We start from the raw sequence: 25931 nt of genomic DNA, 5'->3' as shown, positions 1-25931 counted from the left end.
GGTGTGTGTATGACCTCAGGGGTGCAAATGAATTGGTTTATGTATGTTACCATGGTTGTCATATGTTATATAGTTATCATGATGTTTTAAACTGAAGATGGACATTCCTACCCTCCAAATGACCAATTGTGCAAGAGTGTGATACAGATACTCTCCTTAGAAAAGAATATTAAATTCTGAGAAATCAGGCTCAAGGAAAACCAGAAGGAGAACTAAGGACCTTCATTTTATCCCACGGAAGTTGAGCTGATTTGAGGCAATTTTACTAATGAATTTCATTAAAAAGTCTAGAGGAGCTCTCCTACTCTAGAAGAGAATTCAGTGTCTTTATCACTACATTGAGCAGCCCTTGAAGTTGAAGAAAAGTGTTTGTGTCAAAGAGCCCACTTCTTGTCTAGAAATTTTAGAAGGAGACCTTCATGAAGTGACCTGAGACAGAAAGATGAGAGGGAATAAGTTCATTGTATGTCAAGAAAGAGAATGATGGCGGCAACCTTCCACAGACAAGCCCTCAGGCTTTGTTGTAAAGGGAAGAGGCATTATGTTTTCTTGGCTGTGTCTGGCAGAACATGGAGAAGAATTAAGGAACATGTTAAACTACTTTTAAAATGTAATGAAGACCGGGGACATGACCAAGTAGAAAGGACACTTGCCAACAGGACTGGGGACCTAAGTGACATTCCTGGAACCAAATGATACAAAGAGGCACTGACTCTGGTAATTTGTCCTCTACCTCCACATGCATGCCATGGTGTCATGGTGCATAAGGACACACACACACACACACACACACACACACACACACACACACATAAGGGATTTTTTTAAGTAGTAAGATGTGTAGCCACAATGTGCATTGGAGGGAACTTTAGGGAGAGATGTCTTCTTTTCTGCAGGAAAAGAGGTCAGAGTAACACTGAAGCTGAACTCTAAACAAGTGTATCATCTACATAGCATCTCTCGTAAACAACAGAGGCTGGAGCCTTCAGGCAGAACCAAAATGTGTTTTGGTAATTGTACTGGCTCGTTTTGTGTCAACTTGACACAGCTAGAGTTACCACAGAGAAAGGAGCTTCAGTTGAGGAAATGCCTCCATGAGATCCAACTGTAAGGCATTCTCTCAATTAGTGATCAAGGGGAAAAGGCCCCTTGTGGGTGATGCCATCTCTGGGCTGGTAGTCTTGGGTTCTGTAAGAGAGCAGGCTGAGCAAGCCAGGAGAGGCAAGCTAGTAAAGAACATCCCTCCATGGCCTCTGCATCAGCTCCTGCTCCCTGACCTGCTTGAGTTCCAGTCCTGACTTCCTTTGGTGATGAACAGCAGCATGGAAGTGTAAGCTGAATAAACCCTTTCCTCCCCAACTTGCTTCTTGGTCATGATGTTTGTGCAGGAATAGAAACCCCGACTAAGACAGTAATCTTCCCCCCTTTCCTTCAAAAGCATCTCATATTAGATATATAAGCAGAAGATTGTCTACTTACAAGTCCCCATAGATTTGGCCATGCCACAGTTTGAGACCCCATAATGTGGGGGAGATGTAGGAGAAAGAGGGACTAGAATATCATATTGTATACCCTACCATGCCTCCTGCTGCTCTCTCTTTTTCTTGTACAAAGTCATCCAGTTCAAAGGGAGATGTGTTGGTTTTGAATTGACGTGAAATTGACTCTTTGAAAGCCTTAGTAGATAAATGGAATAGGACATAATTATGTTTGGGTTCCTGTTACCCACCTAGAAGGATATTCACTGGCAATTACTAAAAATAAAATAAAATAACAAAAGAAATAATTTCACAAAGTTAACATATCAGAATCAGACTCCTTGGTCAATTTAATGAAAGAAATAGATAATGAGATTTCAGAGAAAGACAGATTGTATCTGGATTAGATATCAAATATATAAACAGAAAAAAATCTAGTGAAACAGACATAACCCAGCATAAATGGAACGAATGTACAAGGAAGACTATCATTATGAGCATGTTGATTTATGTTTTCATTTTCCAATTTCATTATTCGGGTGTAGGTTATACCAAAAGGAAAGCCTAAAACAAACATTTAAACACATTTACTTGTACATTAAAACGATTTACTTGTGCAGTGACCCTGGAAAACTTTCTACCAGAATGAACATTCAGAGAGAAGCAAATACAATATAACAATTTCCTTTCAATTGAAACATTCTTTCCTGGAGTAGGAAGGGAAGTTTTTAAGACACAGGAAACTCATAAGCCTTGGGAATCTCCTCCCTTCTGCTATATAAGCAGCAAACAATTACTGGGGAAGTGGAAACCATTGTCTTCTATAACTTGGCCAAGGAACAAGAGTTCCTTTTGTGAGTCAGTAGCAATACTAGGTGGAGCTTTTTGGTGAGGCCCCTGTCTGAAATAAATTCACCATTTCTTGAAGACATAGTCGGTGGAATTGCTTTTGTCTGCAGTTAGTTACCTGTCTGAGGCAAAATGAAATTTATTTGTTTACCTCTCCCCAGGAAAAGTCAGGCAACGTGATGAGCACTCAGACAAGGATCAACAGGATTAAAAAAGCCATTGAGTGACTTATGTGATTGGTGATAAGACATGAGAGCTGAGGCTGGCTGGTCCAATGAAAGGTGCAGCATCCATAGGGGTAATGCCATAATGACTACCTTTCCTGATGCCCTCCTAATTAAAGGCAAAGTCTACCATTTTCCTGAGCTCAGTGCAAGGTGGCGAAGTCCCTTTACTAACAAGCCGTCTCCTTCTCTGCTCTTGTCTGGGGAGCATGAAACTCAGGTACCCTCTACCTATAGAATGTCACCTAGCCTTAGTGAGATATTAGGTTCAGCTTCCTTTCTCCCCGATGAGAACCTGTACAGCAAGCACCTCCAGTTCGCTGGAATGCTTCCCCATGCTAATGAGTACCTTACCCTTCAGCCAATGACCTTTTGCCTACCCTGGATATTCCTACTGCCTTCAACCAAAACTATATAGCCCTTGACTGACTCTAAATAAAGTTAATCTGTCCCCAAATCTGGTCCCCATGTGTCATTATTACTGCTCATACTCACGGGCTGTCCAAAACCCTGTTTGTCAACTCTGCTTCATCATGTGCCAGTGGCCAACAACGCCAGTGAGAAGGGACACCCATGTTTTCCCTGTGTGGTACAGGATGCTATCGATTCTTGGCAGCAGTTCTGTGGTTTCTGCCATGAGTGATAAGACATGTAACCAAGGCCAAGGGTGGAGCATCCTTGAGAGTGCAAGGGTAGTCAACTTTATCTGCAAAAGTTTTTCAGCCTTCTCCATATATGGTGCATATCTTTGTAAATGTGATCTGCCATATGACTATGAGGACATCCCTAAATATGGCTGACAGATAGAGGATATACTGTAATCCCTGAAAGAAAACATATAGAGTGGAATTAAAAGCAGGCCATGAAGATAGTTACATGGTCTTTGGGGTGGGGAGTAAGTCATGCAACTGAGAGTCAGCTATATCCCTTATAAAATATTTCCTCAAGTAAGGAAAATATACAATAGGAAAAATAAATGTATATGCTGTCCTTTATCTTAGTTTCTGATTTGGTAGGTGTCTTAGTAAGGGTTTCTATTCCTGCACAAACATCATGACCAAGAAGCAAGTTGGGGAGGAAAGGGTTTATTCAGCTTACTCTTCCATGCTGCTGTTCATCACCAAAGGAAGTTAGGACTGGAACTCAAGCAGGTCAGGGAGCAGGAGCTGATGCAGAGGCCATGGAGGGATGTTCTTTACTAGCTTGCCTCTCCTGGCTTGCTCAGCCTGCTCTCTTATAGAACCAAGACTACCAGACCAGACATGTTCCCACCCATAAGGGGCCTTTCCCCCTTGATCACTAATTGAGAGAATGCCTTACAGTTGGATCTCATGGAGGTATTTCCTCAACTGAAGCTCCTTTCTCTGTGGTAACTCTAGCTGTGTCAAGTTGACACAAAACTAGCCAGTACAGTAGGAAACATAAGGAAAAATGGGAGGATGAAATGGGGGTGGTAGTTTGTCATTTTTTACAGCTGGTAGGGTATAAAAGATAAAGAGCACTGAAAACACCTATGCTACGCCATTGAGTCCTTCCTGGGACCCAAAAACTTCAGTTGTTTGAGAGGAATCAGTGAAGGAGACAAGAACTAGGTAGAAGTAATAGAAAACAGCCTGCAGATCTGATTTTTAAGGAAAATGTGTGATAATCAGGAGATACTGAGCATCCAAATGGCTTCATTTAGAAAAGACTTTTGAGGGGCTGGTGAGATGGCTCAGTGGGTAAGAGCACCCGACTGCTCTTCTGAAGGTCCAGAGTTCAAATCCCAGCAACCACATGGTGGCTCACAACCATCTGCAACGAGATCTGGCGTCCTCTTCTGGAGTGTCTGAAGACAGCTACAGTGTACTTACATATAATAATAAATAAATAAATCTTTAAAAAAAAAGAAAAGAAAAGAAAAGACTTTTGAACAAGAATTAATAAAAGAGTTTCTCAGAGCTTGTCTCATGAGGTTGTGCTACAAAGAAAGAAACAGTGATCTTTAAAATGATAAAAACTACATAATCTGAGACAGCATGCTCATGGATTCAAGGCATTAGAGACACTTGACTGTCACCACCTACATCTTATGACTAACAGGTACTGGAAAGTAATCTATAATGAACAAGCATTACTGAAGTGTGTACACAGGAATGGTATTTCATACTTATTGCACCGTGTTGACAAGACTGTGATGTTCACAGGGAAGTTAACAGATTTTAGCAAAGACCTTGGGGCTGGTTTGGGATCTGGTGACTTTGCTGAGCCCCATACTGGAATGGGTGTTTATGGGGTAGGAGGGGCTCAGATGTAAGTTGGGTTAGTAGGTTGCCAAAGCATTCAAGGTAAAATATGAGGAGGAAGGGGAACAAAGATGATGAATTCTGTCCGTGTTACTCAAAATTCAATGTGATAAAATATCTGTTGAGCCAGGGTTCCTAGAGAAAAACTGACACAAGGCCAGACTCAGTGGTATCAGGCCTCTGGAGTGCTTTAAAGACTGAGCTACACTTCACCAAGGGAGTAAGACAGGAGTGGGCTACAAAGAACCGCATATAAAAGATCAACCTTGCCCTTGGGAGAAGCAGGTATTCTCCTGAAGTATGATTTGTGCAAGGTTGCAAGAAAGTACAAGGGCAGTGGAAATTGGTCACCTATCCTAGGGTTCTTCCAGCAGTCAGATGTCACCAGTGAAGAGGTACCAGCCACTGCTCACCCAGATCCCTATAAGTAAATTCATTGGTTCACCAAGGTATCCTTTGCTTGGTTGCTGGTACCATATCATTTGTTCATATCTTAATAGAGAAGAATTTTTGTTTGCTTTGTCTTTTGTTATTGTTTTATTTTGTTTTTGTTTTAGGGTGTTTTTGTTTTTGTTTTCACAGTGTTTATCTATGTAGTCCTGGTTGTCTTGGAACTTGCTATATATACCGGTGGGACTTAAACAGGGATCCTCTTGCCTCTGCCTCCTAAGTACTGGAATTAATGACATATGCTATTCAGCCTGTTCACATATTACTAGGAAAAGCCACACAACACAATATCATAGAGGCTGACCGTTGTGGGCATTCTTCTCTTCTCAATCCCATTCAAGAGCTTAAAGACACTTTGAAATTGTCCTTCGAAGATGAGAGTGTGAAGGTACTTATCCATCATCTCCAATACTTTGTTCATTGGCATTTGTCCCTGGAGCATCACTGCCTAGACATTTCAGTTTACTCTGTACCTGGGTACAGCTATTCAAGAGAGGTTCAAGGTACTATTGGAACTGTCAACAAATGATCTCCAGGAAGGACAAAGGAACACTGATGGAGTTCTGATACTGTCTCCTTCATAAATACATCTAATTAAGGACAAAATACAGAGTTGTAGAAGTCTGTGAGTTGCTGATAGCTAAATGAAGATATGCAGAGAACCCTTATACTGAAAGGTTTGCTCATGGGACAAATGCTTTGATAGTTAAGCCTCATTGTTTTAAGCAGTAATAAAAAAAAATTCAGGCTCTTATGTGATCCCCTCTTAACTAACATTATCAAGGTCTCAAAGACTTAGGTGATAATATACATTAATCATGATATGTATTTAGACAACATACACACACACACACACACACACACACACACACACACCACATACTTTGGTTCTACAACAGCAGTGGTCTTCTCTTTGTCCAGTGATATAATTCCACTCACAGGAAAGGACCTAGAATACACATGGTCAGTACCAATAAATGTTTGCCGTGTCTGCCTTTATAAGCCCTTGCCTTATAGACAACCCCAAAAGTTGTTACTTAATAGGCAGCTGAAGCAATCACTAATTCTGCAGTTCCTTAGCATCTGGGACCTCTTGGCTGTGTGAAACTTCCATTTCTTTATCAGAAAAAAAAGTCTACATACAAAAAGTAAAACAGATATTGTTTACACAGAGAAGCAACTGTGTACAGTTATGCTGTACATGATATGATTTTATGATTGGTTTACTAACTACCATGATTTCCCTTTTAATTATATGCATGGGTGTGTATCTGTGTGAGAGCATGTGCAGATGAATCCAGTACTCCATGTTGGGTCCCCTGGCACTGGAGTTACTGGCAATTGTGATATACCTGATTATAACTGGCAGAGAAAAGTTGTGGATGCCTTTCCTTGGCATATACACAAAAGATGCTCCACTATCCCACAAGGACATGTTCCTAGCAGCTTTATCTGTAGTAGCCAGAAACTGGAAACATCCTAGATGTCCTTCAACTGAAGAATGGATAAAGAAAATGTGGTATATTCACGACTCAGCTATCAAAAGCAAGCACATCACAAAATTTGCTGATAAATGGAACTAGAAATTATCCAGAGTGAGGTAACCCAGAACCAGAAAGACACACACGGAATGTACTCACTTATAAGTGTATACTAGCCATAAAGCACCAGGATAAGCATGCTACAATCTACAGACCCAAAAGAAGTAAATTAACAAGGAGGGCCAAAAAGAGGACGCTTGAATTTCACCGAGAAGGAGGTGGATGGAGAGAGAGAGAACTGGGTGGGAGAGGGGATGGGAAAGGTCACAGGAAGGGTCAAGTGTGAGGAGAGTAGAGAGAGAACTGGGATTGGTGTTGGCGGGGGGCATCTCTAGCACAAACTGAAAACTCCCAGGAACTTAGGAGGGTGACCATAGTTAAGACTCCTAGCAATGAGGGATGTGGAGGTTGAAAACATCATACTGTAACAAGGCAAAACTTCCAATGGAGAGGTGAGAACACCAACCCACCCACACAACCTTCAACCTACAATTTGTCCTGCCTATAAGATGTTCAGGGATAAAGCTGGAGCAAGAATTGAGGGAATAACCAACCAATGACTGGCCCAACTGTGCCATGAGAGAGAGCCCAATGAGAGTATTAATGATAGTCTCCTGTACTTGCAGACGGGCACTAAGCCTAGCTGTCCTCCGAGAGGATTCACTTTGCAGCTGATAGAAACAGATGCAGAAACCCCCAGCCAAACATTAGGAAGAGCTCAGAGAATCTTGTGGAATAGGGAGATAGGAAGGATAGAAGGAGCCAGAGGGTCAAGGACATCACCAGAAAAATCTACAGAATACACTAACCTGGTCTCATAGACACACACAGAGACTGAACCATCAGCCAAAGAGCATGCATGGGACAGACACAGGCACTCTACACATATGTAACAGATGCCCAGCTTGGTCTTCATATGGAACCTACAACAACTAGAGCAGGGGTTGTCTCTGACTCTGTCACCTGCTTTTGGACACCTTTCCCTTAACTGGGCTGCCTTGTCTAGGCTCAATAGGAGAAGAGGCACCTAGACCTACTGTAGCTTAATATGCTGAAGCAGGTTGCTATCCATGGGGAGGCCTCCTCTTCTCTGAGGAGAAAGGGAAGGGGGTTGGAAGCAGGAGAGGTGAGAGGGAAGAACGAGGAGGAGAGGGGGGAGGTGAAGCTCTGATTGGGATGTAAAGAGAATAAAGTAATTAATAAAAAAACTATGTTAGTCCTTTTTTTATTATGAACTCTTGTTTGATAACTAAAATTGCAGTAAGGACGTGAAGAAATGGGCTAGAAAATAATGTCATTACCCACACCTTTTGTGGAACAACTCCAGCATGTCAGCACTGTACTAAAGGACTCTCTTGCATCCTCAAGGGGCTTTTCAAGAATGAAGGAATGAGCTCCGTGTTCAAATCAGAAAATATATGCACACAGGCGCAATGACTTGGATGATGCTGCATATTTATTAATAGTAACATCTTTGTAACTCAAAATCTTCACATTTCTACACCAAAGTTACCTGGTAAACAACATAGAACTGCAATTTTAGGGTCTCTGGGGTGCAATTGGGGTTCTCTGGGGTGACTCTTTACAGCTGACAGTTTGCAATGCTGTCTAGCTTTCAATCTACAGTTTGAGACAACTTGACTTAAAGGTGTTTGTCCGGATCAGGTTCTTTGGCATTTGCAATGATCAGAAATGAGCTTTATGGGTAAAAAAAAAAACAAAAACAAAAACAAAAACAAAAAAACCTGTCTTTCTCAGCTGATAATTCCAGAATGTTTGGGTCTAATAATAATTTGGACTTTTCTGCCATACACACTCCCATGCAAAAAGCACACTGCGGTCTGCCAGAGGTCCCAGTACAGATGGGCTTCCTAACTTCTTCCTTCTCATTTCTCCATTCATAGTCATCTGGTGTCTCTCACCTCCAAGCTTCTCTGCTTTTGTAGGAAAGTATGGATACTCAGTATATGTCCTTTAAAGAACTTTCTTTAGCATTGGGTGGGAAGTAACTATACCTCCCTCTGATACAGTCTCAATGGAAACATTTTGCTGCAATTAATGGAATTCTACCAAAAAATTGCTAAGAATTTAAAACAACGTTATTCTTGGCACTGAGAAAATGGATAACCTGCTAAGAGCACTTGGAGTACACAAGTGAAGACTTGAATTCTAAGAATTCAGATTTACTTTTTTAAAAACTGGATATGGCCACATGCCCATGTCACCCCAATGTTGAGTAGACAGAGTACAACAGATCTCAGAATCTCACTGGCTAGCCAGTCTAGCAAAACTGCAAATTTCAAGTTTAGGGCAAATCTATTTCCTGTCTCAAGGAAATAAGGCAGATAACAATAGAAATATATATCCATAGCTACCCACTGGCCTCTGCGTATGTGCCCATAGGCAAGCATATACCCATATACATGTACCACCACCACTACCACCACCACCCATAATGTTAAAGAAAAAAGTCACTCTCCTCCCAAAGAAATCTGCACATACATTGTCTGGTCTGGCATTTCCAGATAGGCAGACCCATTATCCTTTTGTGCCTAGAGGCATTTAGTTTTCAATTCCCAGTAAAAAAGAAAAATGACAGTTAAAGGGGTAATTGAGCATCTGTGGTTTATCTATTTCCTTTGTTTTCTTTCCGTTCTCTAAGCAATGTGAACAGATGAGCCACAACTTCTATTCCTGCTCCAAGAGCAACTACAGAATGTAAGGCAATAGCAATAGGCATGAAAGTAGCTCAGAACTGGTCCAAGCTATAAACTCACTAGAAGACCTTGGGATAGAAATGCTCAGAGTTCTGTCTCCTGTGGCTCCCCTTTGTCTTGCTCAGTTCATGATCATGATAGGGACAAAGCTGTAGGGAGTAAGACTATTTTTCAAAAGAACTTTCACTGAGTTTATGATATGATCTTAGGCTGGTTCGTTAAAGACGGCATAGTGGAAAACAGCCATGGTAGTAATACTAATGGTGAATAGCAACAATGACTGATGGCTGTGTCTCATCGTGCCACTGTCGACCATGAAATGTCAGTGGTCTGGGCTGCTACCTGAGACCAGATTGATGTCTGGGGCTGTACTGACACCAGGGGCCAAACTGTGAAGCCATGGCAATATCCTGGCCTGGGCTGACACTGAGGACTACATCTGGGTCCATAGTCCTGCTGCAGCTGGAGTCTATGTCAATGTCTGTGACCTGAGTTACCACCAAATAACATGAGGATGTCCCTGATCTAGGTTGCCACCTGAGGCTATGTTGATGTGTAAGCACTGTGCTGTGCTAGTCCTGTCCCTTATATAGCCGGCTTGGGAGAGCTGGCTGTGATAGACTTGGTGCATGAGATCTGACCAACCCCTCATCTGTCGCAGCACTTGGGGGAGCAGGCCTCCCATCAACATCATGCCTAAGTAGCACAGTAGAGCTGGCCCTGGTGGCATGGTTCAGGGACAGTGGGAGAGCTCGCCCAGCCCCTTGTCTGGGCAAAGCAAGAGAACTGGTTCTAGTGGTACTGGCCCAGCAGAACTGGTGGGCTGACCAACTAAGCTTCCTCTCAGGTCCAGATTTAGTATTTTGGCCCAACCCAACATCCACCCCATCTATGAACCGCTAGAATGCAAGAAGGAGTCCTGCAGATTCAAAGATGCAGGATCTTCATGACACAAGGCAACTATAGGATATCCTAAAAGAGTCCTGGTAAGGAGCCAGTATTGACAGAGTAACAGAAGCCAGAGACCTCAAACCAGACAAATAACTCATTGCAATGAATATTTGCAAGTAAAGCTATTTGGGCAAAGGGATGCATGTGTGACACATTATGACACACTGAGGCTTCCATGGCAAAATGGGGCTTGGAGGGTATTGTTTGTTTTGGTTTTCTATTTTCATTTTTTTTTGTTTTGTTTTCTTTTAGGAGGAAGTTGCAAGGAGAGAGGGCAGAAATGAAGGGATGGGGAGATGAGTGGGATTGGGGTGCATGATGTGAAATTCAAAAAGAATCAATACACTTTTTAAAAAGAGCAAAACCTTACTGATAACACAAGCAAACAAAGAAACCAAAGAGGTTTTCACACCTGGCTTCACCCCTATCTGTACCCCTTATTTGCTTCCCAGCTAAATGAGATGAACAGACATCCTCTGCTCTAGGTTCATACGGTGCTGCTATGGTTCTATAATGACCAAGGACTGAAGTCTTTTACACCCAAGTCAAAATAAACCCTTCTTTATAAAGTACTCTGCTTATCACAGCTATTGTAGTGGTTTAAATAAGATTGTTCTGCATAAACTCATATATTTGAATGCTGAGTGATTGGGTTTATGAGGCATGGTCTCGTTGGAGTGGGCGTGGCCTTGTTGGAGGAAGTGTGTCACTGGGGCTAGACTTTGAGGTTTCAAATGCTCAAGCCAGACTTCGTAGTGTTACTCTTTTCCTGCTGCCTGACAACCCACATGTAGAACTCTTGGCTCTTTCTAAAACATCATGTGTGCTTGTGTGCCACCATGCTTCCCACCATGATGAACATGGACTAAACCTCCAGACAGTCCAGTCAAACTTTTTCCTTTATAAGAGTTGCCAGGGTCCTGGTGTCTCTTCAAAGCAATAGAAATCCTAAGACAAGCTATGGAAAACCAATATTCTCCTCTTCTCATCCCTGTCCTGTTCTCTCTCTCTCTCTCTCTCTCTCTCTCTCTCTCTCTCTCTCTCTCTCTTGCAAAACCAGAAAAATATCGATTTTAATCCATTCTGCTTACTAAAGAAACTGTTGTAGTTTTATTTTCTTGTTTAAAACAAACAAAGTAGCCAAAAGCCAGAGTATAGTGCTTTTTTTTTTCTTTTTAATTCATTTCAAAAGCAAACTCACATGGATTGATTCTGAAGGTCCCTTCACTTGGAACCGACACATTATGAATTCCAAACAACCGTGCGTAGTGTCATTAGACGGGTTCTTGTGCTGCAGAGTCACTGGGTGCAGGTAGCAGTGAGACATTCCCAAAACAATCACTAGACATGCAGAATGCCAGCCAGAAGCATGGGTCACTTTCAGGGGTCTTGCTGCTTGCAGGGAGCGTGAGGTTGTGTTTTGTGTACACTGAAAAACCGTGTAAGTATGCCAGCTGAGGCTGAGGGAGTGAAGCACCCGGGTTCTTCTGACCTAGAGAGGTCTCCCAAAGGAAGCGTTTCCACTTTCTAAATGCAAGGGCCACATCTTTCTTTCTACGTGCTGTAGACTTACAAAGTCAGAGAATCAAAGTTAAACCATCAGGAACATGAAAGCTATTACCCTACTCACCAGCCCCTACTTACTCCCCAGTATGGACACAACAGCCATCATTAATCCCCCCAAACCCCAAGACATGCCTTCCATCCCTGGGTTTAAGCATGGACACAGGCCAGGCACACGTCAGGTGCCTGGGCCTGTTGGAGTGTAGCTATGTTGGTGGATCCTGTATACAGGTGAAAAAGTGCCATTGTCGTTCTACATCATCTGGTTTGGGGGCAGGACGAGGAGGCTGTCTGCCTGATGGTCCCTAGCCCATGTGCTTGTACTGGGAACGGTCCCTTGGGATCTGCACTTGATTGGCAGTCATTTTATGATGGATGTGGTAGATCACAAGTGTTATGACAATGACAAGGCCCAAGATGAGGCCCAGGATCAGTGGCAGGGTCTCTTCCAACTGCTCTCGCTCATCCACTGGACATTTATGTTCTGAAATGAGAAAAGAGAAAGCAGTGAGTGCTAGTGACATATTCTGAATTCTAGGCCCTCCTAGCAGAAGCAAGACAGAGCCAGAGGTGAAACAATCTCTCAGGGAAGACTCTGTAGATTGATGGGTCATTTTTTCCCTTTCACTTAGCCTTAGTATTTTTACATGATATCAAGTTAGTATAATTCATCTAGCAAGACAATATTTAGTTATTAGATTCTTGGCAGCCAGGGAATTTGTTTAATTTTAAATTTACTTGAAGAGTTTATCTAAGTTTCTATTGTTTTAGAATTACATATAACTACTATCATTTTTTTCTAATTTTTAAACTTTTAATTAAAATATAGCAGTCACACAATTATTCATAAACACAAAATGTTCAAGAAGACTGAAAGTAACAAGTTCTGGCAATGACTGGAAAGTGTTAAACAGTCTGGTGATCCCTAGTGAACAAGACAAATACACACCTGCCTTTGAACCCAACAGTCCCTTACCCAGATCAACCAGAGAAAAAAATGAAAATATATGGACATGATGAGACTAAAGTGAAAATATTCATAGGAACTATTGAGAATAGCCAAGTCAGGAAATAGCCAAATGTTCATAAAAATGGAATAAACTGTAATATATTCATAAAATATAGTATCAGTCAGCAATAAAGAGGAATAAAATTATAGCTATAAGTTAGAAAAAAGTGAATTTCAGAATCCTAATATTGAATAAAAATTGTCAGGCACAAAAATGTACAGATTATATTATTCCAGTTGCTATGACATTCTTGAACAGGTAAAATGAAGTCCATGGTCCTAGAAACCTGAAAGGTGTTCACACTTAGGAAGAGGAATGCAAGAGAGCTTTGGATTGTGATAAGCATGGTTTATATCTTTAATCAAAGCCTAGATTTCAAGTATATGTATATGTAAAGATGCTTTGAATTATGTGCTTTCAACTTTTCTGCACTTTAAACATGATACGTTAAGACACACACACATTAAAAGTTGGACATTCAATATATTCAAATTGTACTATAAATTTAAATATTGTACACCTTGATGGATATTTATATTTGAGTAATTCGTGTAGCCAGCATTTTAGACTGAGAGGGAATATCCCAGCAATACTTCACAACTGGGTTGTGTTTTCATGCTCTTAAAATCCAAAATAATTTAATAGCCCTGTGTCTTCAATATTACCTGGAAGAAATCGAGGGAAACATTAGGAGAGGAAGGGGGAAGGGAGGAAGGGAGGGAGGGAAGAGAAGAGAAAAGGGACAGAGGGAAGGATGGAGGGAAAGAGGGACAGAGGGAAGGAGGGAAACCAGAAATGCTAAAATTCCTTCTGATAGTCACAACTGATAGATAACCAGGGGGTCCTTTCATCAAATTTTTGAGTCTTATGTGCAGAAACTCAGATTTTAATGTCTCCTCTGAAAGACTGAGGCCTCAGGTGAAGATGCTCCAGCTACCATTTACCTAGTCACTACTGTATGCTAGGCTCCTCTGGATCCCCTATAATCTCATTGTCTTCTTGACATACAAGGACAAGCAGAAAAAACAGGGAAGCCTTCTGTACACTGGAAATCATTCCTCTCTAACAAGAATGAATGGGAGATTACACTCCAGTAATTCAATTTTAAAAAACTCTACTGAGTCCTCTTTCTTTCTTTCAAGATAGTTTCATTTTGTACATATTGTCCTTGAACTCATAACCCTCCTGCCTCAGCCTCCTGGGATCAATGGTATGCACTGGTACACCTAGATTATGGTCCTTAAATTAACATTTCACTTTAAAGACAAAGGTTATCTCTAATCTAATGCCACAACAACTCCACAAAGAAAATGGCATTGTTTCCCATTTTCTACATGGAGCAATTCAGGCATCACTGGGCTAAGTGCTGTGCCCAAGTAAGCCCCACTAGAAGCAAACAAACTGGCTCAACAGTGTAACTGCAGCATATTAGAGGGGGGCGGGGATTGGAATTCTATTGTGGTTCCTCAAAATTTGTCTTTTGTTACTTTAGGAAAAACCTGACCTAAAGTCTCAAAAGGGGGACTATGACTATGATTAGAAATCGAGTCACAGAAATGCCAGAGCATTAAGAGAGAGCCAGAATGATGGTTTAGACATGTCATCCCAGCACTTAGAAGCCAAAGGCAAGAGAATGTGTGCACATCTAGAGCCTGTGCTACAGAATGGGACCTTGTCTCAAAATAGGTTATCTCAGGTATTTCCCTTCCGTGATAAAATGTTTACACATAATAATTTATTCTGTTCTCTATCACTTAAAGCAATGGTGCTTGTGATCCATTAAAGCATGTTTGATGAAACTGTCCACATCTAGTGAGAACATTACTTAGGAATTCAAAAAGAAAATGCATGGAAGGCTACAGAGACAATAACATTTTTTTATACTAATTTGAGATTCAGAAACACGTGTGCTTCTTTATTGATACATGCATACTGGCAGTGACTGTTAACCCTGCACAGACTATTCTGTGAATAGAAAACCAATTCTATTGGTGACAGGGTCACCACTACTATGACTAGCACTGTTTGTATGATCTTCATTTATAACCAAAAGAAATCCTAAATACTCAAAATACTAATCAGAAGTTAATGAAATAGATACAGTCTCCTATTGAATTTCACACACACACACACACACACACACACACATGTGCACACACGCATGCACAACCAAAACTATACAATCTCCAACCCCTGCGTTCTCCTGAGTTAAAATCTTGAACAGTGAGTGATCTGATGATTAACACAGAGATCACAGAGCAAGATAGGTCCCAGCTTCCTCACAAAGGAGAAAAGCATCCCTTAGCTTAGTCCAAATCACATCTGTCTCCACATGCCCCAGAACCCTGAATCTCTCTGTTCACCTCACAGAATTTGGGATCCCTCATACTCTGGCTGGCCTAGACTTTAGATCACACAAAAATGAAGGCCTGGGTGTTTGACCCGTGACAGGGAAAGATGAACAGCAACCCAGTGAATTGGGAAACAGATCAGACATTACAGGCGCCATCTGATGCCAGCTACAACAGCCAACTAGACTCCCCTCAACTTAACAGTGTGCTCTCAGATCAGGTTCTGACTGGTGAGTGTGGCATTTGTTGTATTATGTTTTAGATTTGTATTCAGTGGAGCACTACTAGTATAGGGGAAATGTCAGACTGTCTGCCTGGGGCTCTCCTAATGTCCAGACTGTTTCTGAATAAATAGCAGGGTTACTTTTGTGTAGATGGGTATCCCTCTGTTGTCTGACCATGTTGCTAGAGACAAGGTTTGATCCTTTTTTACATTGAGTGAGCTGTCTCTGCATTTGAGTTTTGCTTGCTGAGAAGATGTTAGCTTGAATGACTAGTTCATCAAGATGTATGTATTATATATTAAAAATAAAAGTAATGATCATTGGCTGAATCTTTGTGCTGGGAACATGGGCTGTATATACCATTTCTCACTAAACCTTGTGCTCTTCCAAAGCAGAGGAGGTGCATACATCCTCGCCCTATGTATAGCAGACATGCACATAGTCCATCCATTTTCCCCATGGCCTTCACCACACCAACCCATTACAATGGGTTTTAAGGACACAGCAGGTCATAAATTCCAGAGAACTGATTCCTTACAAAAGCTATCAGTAAAGGACAGCATTGATGGGCAAATGCCAGAGTTTCTTTCCCCTTATGAGGACTACTCTGAGGCATGCCACGCCTTGGCTCTAGAAGACAGCATCTGGAACACAGAATGCTAGAACTGAGCCCTCTGCACAGGATCCGCATAGAAACCTTCAATACAATTCTCAGCAGTGTACACTCGAATCACCTCCCTTTGGCTACTTACACTGGAGATATTGACAGGCAGTCATTCGGGACAGCAAGACCACATTGTGGAAAAAATACATCAAAGACATGTCTACAGGATCTGGAATCTACAGACTGTCAAAGTGCTTATGACAAGACACCTTGCCAAGGCCTTCTTTCAAGGATGTGATATAAAGAAAAGCCAAGGGTGTCACCTCCAAAAAAGCATTAGTTCCCACATACAACATTGCCTGATCCAGCTGTTAGTAAAATAATAAAAAGCACGGAGAGTCAGTAGGGTAGAATTCAAGGTTAGAGCCTCTATTTTAAATATCTATAAATTTGGGTTTCTAATAAAGGAGACCAGAGACAAACTTCACATTCTATTGTGTTTTGCTGACCTTACATGTCAAATTTTCCTTTCTCCCAAGCCATTAAAATACTCAGGGTGGTTTATTCCCTCCCAGTGAAGAATCTCCTATCCCATCAGCCAGAAATCCCCCAGGCCCCCAAGAGGTTAGACTATGAATTAATTGCAGAAGGACAAGTTAATTAACCCCAGCTGAGAAACACAGGGTGCTTTGAACAGCAGGTAACCACACTGCATAGTGTGTCTGGTATACAAATGAGCCAAATGTGTCCCCCTCAACCCTCCATCCCTTCACTAAAGACTGAGACCCTTTAGCTCAAAAACCTGCTAGTGCCAGACTTAAATTTTTGTAAACCCAATTATTTTCAAAACAACCCAAATGTTTAGTCATTTAGAGCCTGATGCTTTGTATAGGCCTTGAAACCTCCTCCAACAGCTGTTGCCCATTGATAAGGGAGGGCCTTGTACTCATAAGGCCCCAAGCCATAGAAGCCTCGATAGGCTCAGTCACACAGAGGAACCCCGAAACTCCTCTCACTCTTGTTTTTAGTTGCTTACTGTTAATTTTTTGCTAGGGCATATAATAGTTATTATCTCTTCAGAACTATAGAAATGTGAATGAATGAATGATCAATCCCCATTTAGAAGATGACTGTACATTTAATCATATACAATTTTTAATAGTTGAATAATCTGAGTAACAAAACTATAGTATATTAAATGAGTAGGTCATAAATTATGATTAAAAATATAAGCATCACTAAATATATAACTAAGCTACAATGGGCTCCAGTATTTCCAGAAAAATAACCTGAGAACTGCTTAAATGTCAGGACTTTGTCAACATTAAGTCCAGAAAGTACTTAAATGTGACATTCTAAACTTTTTGAATTATATAAAAAAGAGATTTATCTGTCAAAACTTGTTTTGGACATCATCATTTTTAATGCATTATTGCTGATATCATCTCATATTATGTCATCTACCTCCCAAAACAGATGAAAACTGGTCTCACTCCTTTAAATAGCAGGAAAGGTTGGCTTTGGTCTGGACATTCATGAGAATTTTTCTGGTTGGACTAAACCATTTGCCTATATCCCCTCATATAGTTTACACTGCTGTGAAAGGCCTTGCCCCTACACTGTCGATCAGTCACTAGATACACGGCCCACTTTCCTCCAGGAGGTCCCTCATGTTCCTCTACTCTCCAGATAGATGGAGGTCTTCACATTATGACTCTGAATAGATGGTGTTATGTACTATGAGGGGCTGCCCATCTCCTATAACCCAATTCAATCCCCACCCACCAAAGCTTGTTCTATGTTTCAGCCTCTAACCCTTCAAGCCCTCTATAGGATTCTGTAAAACAGCAGCAGCATCCAGAGCTTGGCATGTGGGGCCCCACCTCAGGGCTACAGAAGCAGACTCTGTGTATTAATATCACAACTGTGTTCACCACCATTCACAATTCCTCTGAACACTGAAACGAAGGTCAGTTCTCTAGCCAAATCCAATGCATTTAAAGGAACATGTGTGATGAAGATGTCAACTCTCACCTGGCTGCCCTCAGCCCCAGGGACTGTCCACTTTCCCATTTTATTAATCCTTCTTTGCTTACCTCAAACAGCAGACCAAGGAGACAATTGTGAAGAATGTCAGCAATGGACTTTTCACTACAAGCCCTTGGCCATTTTGAAACACACATAAACATAAATATAAACACACACACACAGACACACACACATACACACACACACACACATACACTCACACACATCTGAAAATGCATACAACAAACACAGTGGTTGTGTAGATATATAACCAGACATTCTCCCCTCTGGCAGGTACAGTCCACTGACATCCACATAGACGAATACAACATACGAAGGCCCTGGAAGTCCCACTGCTGGAAACAGAAAAGGCAACCCAACAGGGATCTTTCCAATTCCATTTAATGGAATACAACAGCCTCTTCTAAGACACTGGTGGTCAAATGCTAAAAAGCATGGACAGGAGGAGCCAGGAACAAAAGAACACCTTGCACACAAAGGCACAAAATCTAGTGGGTGATTCTGAATGAGTCCTGCCTCCTCTCAGAAACACTAATGTCTGAGCCCACAATTACTAGTCTGACATGCCTGGGTAATACTGCAATTTACCTGGTCCTATTCTGTCTGTATTTAAGAAATTATGTATGCTTACAGTCTCGATGTATGCCGAGTAATCTTCCCCATCTACAACCTTGAAATGGGTACAAATTGTTTTAAAGAAAAGATGTAACTAACTCTATATGATGAAATTTACTTATTTTAAAAGAAGTAGTTCTAGTCTTTATTCAGTAGTTGCTTGTTCTTTGTACACAAATTTAAACATACACCATATGTGATTTCTCCATCCATAGTGACTATAAACAACCTAGAAGTAACCCAGAATGGATTTGGATTAGGAACTAGAACAATTAATGAATAAAACACCAGAAGTGCCAGGAAATAAAGAACCTGTAACAACTGACCAGCAGACAGAAAGCCACTAAACATCACTTAAGGTTCCCATTAGAACTTAAATGAGCCTGTGGTAACATTCCTATGGAAGGATACTAGGTGGTTTGATATTCTCATCGTGAGTTTCTGGGTCAACATCCATAATATTTCATATTAGATGTAATATTTTTGGTGCAAGAAAGACAGTGCTACATTTTATAAATATTTGATATATATAGTAAGTATTCTATAAATATGTAGTATTTATATATAGTATTTTAATAAACTATGTATGTATATAGCATACTATTTATATATAGTATGTATAATACTATATAAAATACAGTATTATGTATACTATTTTATATAGTATTCTTGTATAGTGAATAGTTAAGTAAATAGATATATAGTATTATTATATATAGTGAATATTTAAAAAATAAATAAGTGAATATTTAAAACTGGGATTCTGTTCCCTAGAACTTAAGTTCCACTTCTAATATACACACATATGTAAGTCTCTGTCACCTGAGTATCAGCACATCTGTTTAGTCAGTTACTTGAACATCCGTTTTAATCTAGTGCTGTGTTAGATGTTAATAAAGCCAAGAGGAAAATAACCAATGCCAAGCTGATTAGCTGGTCTGCGACCCACATGACTAATCATTAACATGGTGGACTGAAAATTCCATCCAAGAGCACCATAGAAAGATAGAAGGAAAGAAAGAGTAAGTGGGAGTGAGAGGGGGAGAGAGAAGAAAGAGAGAAGGAGGGGGAAGATGAGAAGGAGGAGCTGCACAAGAGAATCTGCCCCCCCCCCTTTTTTTTCTTTTTCAGGGAAATTTTACCTTCTGAATTCTCAAATGCTTTGGGAGAAATTACTCAAGGATGGTGGACTCTCAGTTAGAGGTGAGAGCAAGCTTTGTGGAGGTAAAGCAGGATAGCTTGGGAAATGGTAGGTGAGTCAGATGATCCTCCAATCTGAACAGTTAAATAATTCATTGCATTCGTTTGGTAATCCCCAACCTCATGGAAAGTACAAATAAAGAAATTAGAATCTGCCTATGAGAACCAGAATATCAAATTGCCTTTAAATAATTTCTCCTATACAAGTGAGTAAGAGAATACAGAGGCAAAGGGTTGGGACAGGGATGGGTATTTCAGAAACCTTATAACCTCTACATCTTGTGAAAACTGCCGAGAAGAAACACAGGTAACACCATCCCAGGAGGGAGGCCAGTAAGCCCCTCTTCTCAGCCCTCTTTAAATCATCCCCCTTACCCTTTCCTAACGCCAGCCTAACCTACCTTCACTGAAGACAAAGTCAGAGATGATGTCAAAGGGCTGGATGTGCACTGCAGACAGGATCATGGTGACAGTCTTCTGAGGATCACTGGAGGCCAGAGAAATGGTCTGCTGAGCCTGACACTCATAGGACATCCCAGCTGGGGTGACCAAGGCAGAGAGGTGATGAGAGCTGGCAGTGTACTTATTAGCTGCGGGAGAAGCAAGGCAGCAGTTAGGATGGATGCATACTCACTGCTGCTAACTTAGGCAGAGCTCTCTGCTTAGCTCAGAACCTATGCCTCCTATTGGTGCTGCAATCCCAGAACTGGAGCTCCAAGAAAGATAGGACCAAGTTCTTCACTGTCCCTGAGCCTATCTCATTAGATATTAGTTTGGAATTCCATTGTGGAAGCACTGTGCTGCCTGAAAACAGGACCCTTTGACTAAGGCCTCCATCAGTGGTTCCGAAGACACACCCATGACACAGGTCTTCATGGTTCCCATCCCATGTTTTCTCTTCTTCTGGCTCAAGTTTGCTGTTCTTTTAGAATCAATGGCAGGGACTAAGTGATGGAGGGTCTCTCTGCAAGTGACACAGTGAATTTTGCTTTTGTTTTAAAAATACATTTAAATGTATCTCTGGTCTTTAATAATGCTCACAGATAGGAAGGAACATTGTTATTTCAGTTGTGGGTATTTTGGGTGTTCTCTCTGGGATGTTTTTAGAAGGCCTGAGTGAGAATGGGCAGGAACCACTAACGAATTAAGATACAAAACCTGCCCTGTGGAGGTTGCAATTAAAACTCCAGAGCTACCCCCCTGTGCACAGGGTGAAGCTGCAGGCCACCCAAACCTGTCACTGTGTCTGCTTGCATTTCTGAGGATTTGCTTGTTTTGTTTAATACAGGAGAGCAGATCAATCTGTGATGCAGAAAAAAAAAAACATAATAGCGAAACTCATTGGAGCCTCTTCTAGAGAAAATTCATATTTCAGCTTGAGTCTGAAGGATCTTTGATCTAGGCTTTCCTGAGAACACACAGAGGTTCTCCTGCCTCTTTGACCCTGGGGAGCAAGCAGTCCCAGGCTTGCCTATCCTCAGAACAAAAATCCCAGAGTTGCTTCCAAGACCCAGAGACAGGATGAGTGTTTCTGGTTTGCTCTTGCTCCTGTGACCCCCTGAACTACTCACCCTTCACAGGGGCTTTAAAGTGAGTCTTCTCGGAGGAATCATAGACAAAATGCACCTTGTTCAGATTCCAAGTCGCCTCTGGTCCTTTGGAAGTGTTGTGACTTTCCTGCCAAGATGGGGAGGGTCCTGTGAACCCCTCTATTTGTTTTAAGATGGGCAACCCCAGAGACCACTGTGCGCACACCCATGCGGGACTTCACCATCCCTCTACCTCCCCGCATCGAATTACCTTTACAAAGAGCATTCTGAGTGTGTAGGCGTGATCTACCCAGAACACCTCCAGTTCCGACTCGTTGTGGCCACAGTGGCCCTTCACCTCAGCTCCCCGGGTCAAGGAGATCTCAGCCTGTTCTGTGATCAGCTGGGAACACACACGCCCCGCGCCCCCTCAGCGCGCCAGGCCCTGGCGCGGACCGGGAAGGGAAGGGATGCGCGTCCAAACTCTAGCTTGCAGGTTTGGGCGCTCCTGTGCCCGCGCGCTCCGGGGTCCAGGAACATGCGGGTAGACTCTTACGTGCACACCCCTCCAGGAGGGGAGCAGAGAGGGGGTTTACTTTTAAAGCAGGCAGGGCGAGCAGAAGGCGTTGCAAGCCGGAACCCCCATGCAGCATTCGGGAACAGCCTGCGGGGGGTTTGGGGGGAAGAGGCGGGCGACTGAGGTCTTGGCAGGGCCTGGAGGGAGGGTGCCCTTCGGCCCTGCCGCCCCTAGGAGCAAGCTGGGGAGGAAAAAGATTCCTTACATCCACATAATTGCTGGCCCACACATCATAAGGTACAATAAATTTGGCTGCAAACTCTGCCATGAGACACGTCGTCCCATTTTCCCGCACCACAAATATGTCTTTCTCGGGGTTCGTGGAAAGGCCCGAAAGATTTTCCACTTCTTGTTCTGCCACGGTTTGGGCCATTACATCTGCGGAACAAGGAAAGCAATCTCATTGCTGTCGGTCTCAACTAGCCCTCTGCTTTAGGACACCTGAGCCGGTTCTCTGCAGGCTTTGGAGAGGCAAAGTTCCCTGCTCGAAGCAGTGTGCTCCGCAAGCCATTTCTCTAGTCTACCGCCACCAAACTCATATTTACTGCCGATAATTTATAATGAAAACAGAAGCTAAAATAAAATTAAATTCTTATTTGCAATACGACTAGGCTTTAACACACACACTTACACACACACACACACACATACACACAGACACACAGACACCCTGGGGGTTGAGGGAGCGCGGTTAAAGCTAAATCTTTCTTGGCAGTGCTATGCCCCACCACCACAGCCATGAGTTCGGTGTATCTAGCGCTCTGTCTGGGAGATGCCATACAGGTGTGTGGCTCTCTGGGAGTTCTGTGATATGGATGGGTCATAACACTCACCAGCCCCAAATAACCACAAGCATAATAAAAGACCAGTTCTAAACCTAGTACACCAAAGTGAAATCAGAGGGCTTTATTCGGTGTATTAGATTCTCTGCTGCAGAGTGCATTCCGTACCCCTGGTCCCCAAACGCTACTCACGGAAGAACATTAGGAGAATCCGAAGTCTGTCTCCACCGAGAAGGGTTCTTCCTCGGAGATCCATGCTGTTGCCGCGAACCAGGCAGATGTGTTTCTGCTGCAAAGGCCGCCCCGGGAGGAAATCCCTCAAAGTGGCCGGTAGAGTGAGCTAAGGGAGGGGGCGGACTGGGAGGAGGGAGCGCGCGGGATAGTCGCGTGCTGCACTGGGCGCTATGGCTCTCCCGCACACTGCAGAGGAAGCACCCAGGATGCAGGAGCTGTCCACGCTGAGAGTTCTGGAAATAACGAGGTTGTGTTTCAGGACTTGTAATTTGGCTTGTCTAGAAGGCCAATGGGATTGGGGTGGTGTGGGGGAGGAAATTTCTCCCTGGGTCTGTATTCTGCTCTGCAATGGTATCTGCAAAGATGACTCTGTCCTAGGAAACTTAATGCCACCCTCGGACTTACTAAACCCTCCCACCAGGTACAGCCAGGATGTAGTGTAGATATAACACCACCGGAGCTCTGAATTCTGCTCTTGAAACAAACCAATAGATTTGTTTCAGATTGTTCGTGCTTTGGAGAAGGAAGGTAGGCAGGAACAGAGAAGGAAAATGCTATGGCAACAGTTTCCGGCTTTCAGAGACATCTGTACCCGCTCAAGAGCTGCTGAGTATAAGGTTAAAATGATACCTCCTCAAAGGGGGGTCCAGGCAATGCCGCATATCCTTTTGGATCCAGTGACCAGTGAGATCTATCTCTGAGGGCATGTAGCCTGAGCTAGCCCCATGCAGTAAGCCGTGATCACTCTGTTAAGAGGGTTGAAAATAAACCTAAATCTTGTGAGCAGACAGGGTCATCTGGGGTCTCATAGGACAGAAATTTTAGAACTATGGTGTAAGTAAAGACCTATAGTTATGTAATGAAAACAGGCTGGTATTACCGTAAAGCTTCTGGGGAGCAGAAAGGCAAACATCACTAGATAATTCCTGTATTTGCATTTTGGTAGTTCGCTGATTTTTTTTTTTTTAATTCTTGCTCTAATAAATCAGATTGAACCTTTTTTGGGGGAATAGGCATGGTGCTTTCATTAATTGTAATGATGTCCAAATATTTCTTTTATTAGAGAATATTGCGCTAGGTCAATAAATAATAATCGCCTTAAACATAATGACATAGCCAATGTCGTGTTAAAGGACAAACTGCAAAGCATTTTACCTATGTTGTCAGTTTGAATCTCTCCATGACTTTGGAAGCGGAGCAAAGGAAAATAGAGGTTATTGTTATTGTTATACCTCCCCCAAAGTGAGACATTGAGAAATTCAATGACCTTCCCAAAGTCATATGGCCAGTTTGAATTAAAATAGAAAAAAAAAAATCACGTGTTTTACATTTACAAGGATCGTAATCATTTCTCTTTATATAACACTTTCATTCTAAAACAGCATATTATGACCGCCATTACATTTCTTATTAAATGATAAATGAATTGAAACCTAAAATATTAATAATTCACACTTTTACATAAAGTGCCAATTTAAGAACTGATATGCTCTGACACAGTATTTGCTTTGTGTATTTAATTTCTCAAAAAATCCTTCTATCAAAAATTAGATCAATAGCAACTCAAATTGTAAAGTATTACAATTAATACTTGTAGCACTATATTAATTAATACTGAAGCACTATATCTTTTGATATATATCTGCAGTTTGGAATTTCATCAAAAATTGCAACAATCTTCGGAAAGTGATTATATACACAAAATAGAGGCAAATTGTTATTAATATAATTTCAATTCTTATCACATATATAAAACATATATCATCTGTTAACGATTATGAAACACTTATTTTTTCTGAGATATTGTTAGACTTATAAAGCAAGAACACATTCATCCCTTGTGTTTCTGTCTGTCTGTCTGTCTGTCTCTCTCTCTCTCTCTGTATGTCTCTACCTGTGTCTCTCTCTGTATGATGTAGGATTACAACCTTCTGCAGGATGTAATTTTTCTTGTTTAAAAATATTGCTGTAATATTTAAGGCAGTGTTTCTCAACCTTTTTAAATACCGTGACCCTTTAATACAGTTACTCACGTTGTGGTGACCCCCAACTATACAATTATTTTTGTTGTTTCTTCATAGCTGTAATTTTGCCACGGGTATGAATCATAATATAAATAGCTGGGTTTTCTGTTTGTGTCAGGTGATCCCCGTGAAAGGATTATCTGACCCTAAAAGGGATCCTGACCCACAGGTTGAGAACCACTGATTTAAAGGACGTGTGGTTAGGTCAATTAAGTTACTGAATTTAAAAATATTCAAAATCAAATACAGATTGAAGCCATCCATAAACTTTAACTGAGTACCAACCACTTGTATTGAATATAGTGAAATAAACAATAGCATTGTAAAAGCAGAAGAATTGCCTGTCAAAGATTATAGTGCTTCCCTTCATGGTGCATTATTGCAGATATCATAACCATATGAGATGATGAAAGATCAGCTAAATTCATTCATGATGGTCTGTTTTCATAAGAACAGTAGATGGGAACTAGTCGTGACCAATGATTTTAACTGTTCACCATGATTTGTATAATGGTAGTTCTTTGACAGTTATTTCTTTCCATTCCTGATAGAAATGATTCTTTGTTGACACCAAAGAGTATTTGAGCAAGTTGAAAGGGAAAAATGGGAGGATCAGAACAATCAATACTCTCTCTCTTTCTCTCTCTCTCTCTCTCTCTCTCTCTCTCTCTCTC

The 25931-nt window shown here is 41.7% G+C and overlaps 1 protein-coding gene across 1 annotated transcript; it reads right to left on the bottom strand.

Annotated features, from left to right (window-relative positions):
- Nucleotides 1-11650: 11650 nt before the first annotated feature.
- On the bottom strand, nt 11651-23902 carry Lamp5 (lysosomal associated membrane protein family member 5). Its single transcript, XM_021156458.2, has 7 exons — nt 23864-23902; nt 23192-23466; nt 22423-22595; nt 21912-22043; nt 21683-21788; nt 20513-20701; nt 11651-12542 (listed from the first exon to the last, which is right to left on the bottom strand). Exons 2-7 carry the CDS (start codon nt 23253-23255, stop codon nt 12364-12366), a joined length of 843 nt encoding a protein of 280 aa, XP_021012117.1. The 5' UTR covers nt 23256-23466; nt 23864-23902; the 3' UTR covers nt 11651-12363.
- Nucleotides 23903-25931: the final 2029 nt, after the last annotated feature.

The sequence above is a fragment of the Mus caroli genome, chromosome 2, assembly GCF_900094665.2.
Source record: "Mus caroli chromosome 2, CAROLI_EIJ_v1.1, whole genome shotgun sequence".
In the NCBI taxonomy this organism is placed as follows: Eukaryota; Metazoa; Chordata; class Mammalia; order Rodentia; family Muridae; genus Mus; species Mus caroli.
This window is presented reverse-complemented; position numbering and strand designations above follow the sequence as displayed.